This window comes from Protobothrops mucrosquamatus, unplaced genomic scaffold (genome assembly GCF_001527695.2).
Source record: "Protobothrops mucrosquamatus isolate PMUCROS unplaced genomic scaffold, P.Mucros_1.0 scaffold4837, whole genome shotgun sequence".
Taxonomy (NCBI): domain Eukaryota; kingdom Metazoa; phylum Chordata; class Lepidosauria; order Squamata; family Viperidae; genus Protobothrops; species Protobothrops mucrosquamatus.
The window spans coordinates 66,159-69,060 of record NW_015390725.1 but is presented as its reverse complement, the minus strand read 5'-3'; the positions used below and the strand labels follow the sequence as shown (position 1 = coordinate 69,060).

Genomic DNA, 2,902 nt, shown 5'->3' with positions numbered 1-2,902 from the left:
GGGGGAGAGGGGAGGCACTTCCTTCTTTCGTTATTATTATTATTATTATTATTATTATTATTATTATTATTATTATTATTATTATTTAAAATCAGCATTGGAAAAGCCAACTGCATGCAACCTTGTGGCTTTTTCAATTGTCAGCCCGAACAAAAGAGGCGAAGATGCTATCTTCTTGGGCTAGCAGATTCTCAGGCGTGTCGTTTTCCAAAATGATCCCTCGTTTCATCACAATAACCACGTCTGCAGTTAGGATGGTGTGGACTCGATGCTGCAATTTAAAAAAATATATACGTGTGTGTTATTTGTTTTTTTAACTTAGCCTTTCAGTAGGCCAGGTCAGGAAACAGATATCATAAGGCCCACTAGAAGTCTGCTATTCCATTTATTTGTTTGTTTGTTTGTTTATTCGTTCATTCATTCATTCATTCATTCATTCATTCATTCATTCATTCATTCATTCATCCTGCCTTTATTACATTAATCAGCCAGTTGTCCAAAATGGTGTAGGGCAGTGGTGGCACGGGTGCCAGAGGCGGCACTCAGAGCTCTCTCTGTGGGCACGCGCGCTGTCGCCCCAGTCCTAGGCCTTCAGCTGGGTTTTATAAAACCTTTTCGTTTTAGGCCTCCACCGCCGTGTGCAAAAAAAAAAGGTTCAATCAATCAGTCAATTTCAACTTCTTGCGGGAAAAAAAAGATCTTGCAACGTTGAAATTGATTGAACTTTTTAGTTCCACCTAGTTTTCCGTTACCACCGCAGCCACACCCACCCAATGGGCCACACCCACCTAATGGCTACACCTACCCGGCACCCAACGATGCATAAATGGGTTTTGGGTTGCAGTTTGGGCACTCGGTCTCTAAAAGGTTCGCCATCACTGGTGTAGGGTTTCCTGCCTGAGCAGGGGGTTGGACTCGATGACCTCCAAGGTCCATTCCAACTTTATTATTATTATTATTATTATTATTATTATTATTAATTTCCCCCACAACAACCCTGTGAGGTGAATCAGGCTGAGAATGACTGGCCCAGAGTCATCCAGCTGCCTTTCATGGCTAAGGCAGGACTAGAACTCACCACCTCCTGTGATTGGTCCAAAGTCACCCAGAGGCTTTCATTCCTAAGATGGGACTAGAACTCACAGTCTCCTGGCTTCTAGGCCAGCACCTTAACCACTACACCAAACTGGCTATTGTTGGGTGTAATAAAAGAATCTCGAAAGCCTAAGTTACTCTCTATCCCATATTAATCTGAAGACAATCAAGGCTGAGAAGTTGCTGATCATAAAAGTCTGGATGGGTGAAAAAATTATATGGCACCTCATATGGGGCGTCCCTGTCTCATTTGTCTGGGAGATAACCAGATTTGGGCTTGGCTAGTATCTGACTCAAAGATCAACAGGGCATAGAGTAGATTTGGAAGTAAATTCCTTGTGTATCTAATCACGATTGTTCAAATAAAGCAGTGGTTCTCAACCTGTGGGTCGGGACCCCATTTGGGGTCGATCGACCATTTCATGGGGGTCACCAAGCAAGGCTGTCCACCATTTTTTTTGTCCGCCATTTTTTTCCCCCTTTTCCAGTGGGTGCCTTACCTCCCTTGGGCTGGGCCAGCTGGTGGTCGGCCTGCTCCGTCTCTGCCGCTTGCCAGCTATGCCTTGGCCGGCGCAGGGGGCGGAACCACGCATGCACGGTGCTCCCGGGCAGGGAAAGTCCTCGACTTACGACCGGTTGGTAGTCCTCAACTTACGACCGGTTTAGTCCTCGACTTACGACCGGTTGGGGTCACGGCATTAAAAAGGTTGAGAACCACTGAAATAAAGTATTCTATCCAATTCTACTCCCATTCTATATTTCTGCCCAGAAACCTCACAAGAAAATCTCAATGACATCACTAGGAGTAGAGTTAGACTTGAAGGAGAGTTTAATTTTTTTTAATCTCTTCTTTTCCTGAAATTATCAGGTCCAGAATTGTTCAAGGTTGTTGGTGAAGAGTAAATCAAGAACACACTTGCATGCAGTTTTTTTTCCCCCAGTGCGATGAAACAAATCTTCCCTTTTCAATCCTTGACCTTGGCATGGTTAGAAAAACCCAGAAGGTGCCAAGCCAAACTAAGATCAAGAATAAACTCTTGGAAGCTGGACAGAGAGAAGAAGCAGAAAGAAGAAAAACAAAAACAAAAAAACTAAAACAGCAGTACCAGAAAGCCAGAAATCGTGCAGGAATCCTGAGCCGGAGCAACTATTTGTTGGTCTTCACCAAAGTGGTGAAGAGGCCATCCGCCTCGAGGAGCAGATTGGCAGCTGAGTCACACTCAACAACCACCCCATCCGAAAGGACTAAGACAAGATGGGCATCCAGGATGCTGGAGACTCGGTGCTGAAAGGAAAAGCAAGGAGAAGCAAAGCAAAAGCAGAGGAAATAACAGAAAGAGAACACCGTTCCAAAAACAGGACACAGAAAGAATAGTCTGGTGGACCATATAGAAAGTAAAGATGCGAGTACAGAAACCAGGGGCCAGAACTACGGCGGTCCTCAGCAAGTCAACCAGTGGCCTATCTCAGATTCCCCCCTTCCTTGCTCATTTTTTTTCCCATTCATGCATTTTACTCATCCAGCTATCCCGGTCTCTCCACCAGGGAAGCAGCCTGAGCAGAGAGATTGTTTGGCTGGACCTCTAGTTTGTCTAGTTTTAGACCCCTGGTAGTGGATCTGCTGTAGCAGGACTATCTTGTTGACTTTCCTTGGGCTCAGAAGCAGGATCAGGCCTCCTTAGCACTTGGAAGGAGAAGCACGGGAAATGTTTGGGCTGTAGGCTAGAGAACTAAGAGAACATTCTGCAAGAAAGTCTTGGTTACATTTTTTTCCTTCCTTCCTTCCTTCCTTCCTTCCTTCCTTCCT

General features: G+C 45.0%; 1 protein-coding gene across 1 annotated transcript in view; it reads right to left on the bottom strand.

Annotated features, from left to right (window-relative positions):
• Positions 1-246: 246 nt before the first annotated feature.
• Positions 247-2,902, bottom strand: part of LOC107299369 (ATP-binding cassette sub-family C member 9-like) — a gene marked incomplete at its 5' end in the record, with an annotated part of 68,410 nt that continues 65,754 nt past the window's right edge. The window contains 2 exon segments of the mRNA XM_029286761.1: positions 247-271; positions 2,202-2,380. Coding sequence (XP_029142594.1) covers positions 2,243-2,380 — 138 coding nt within the window.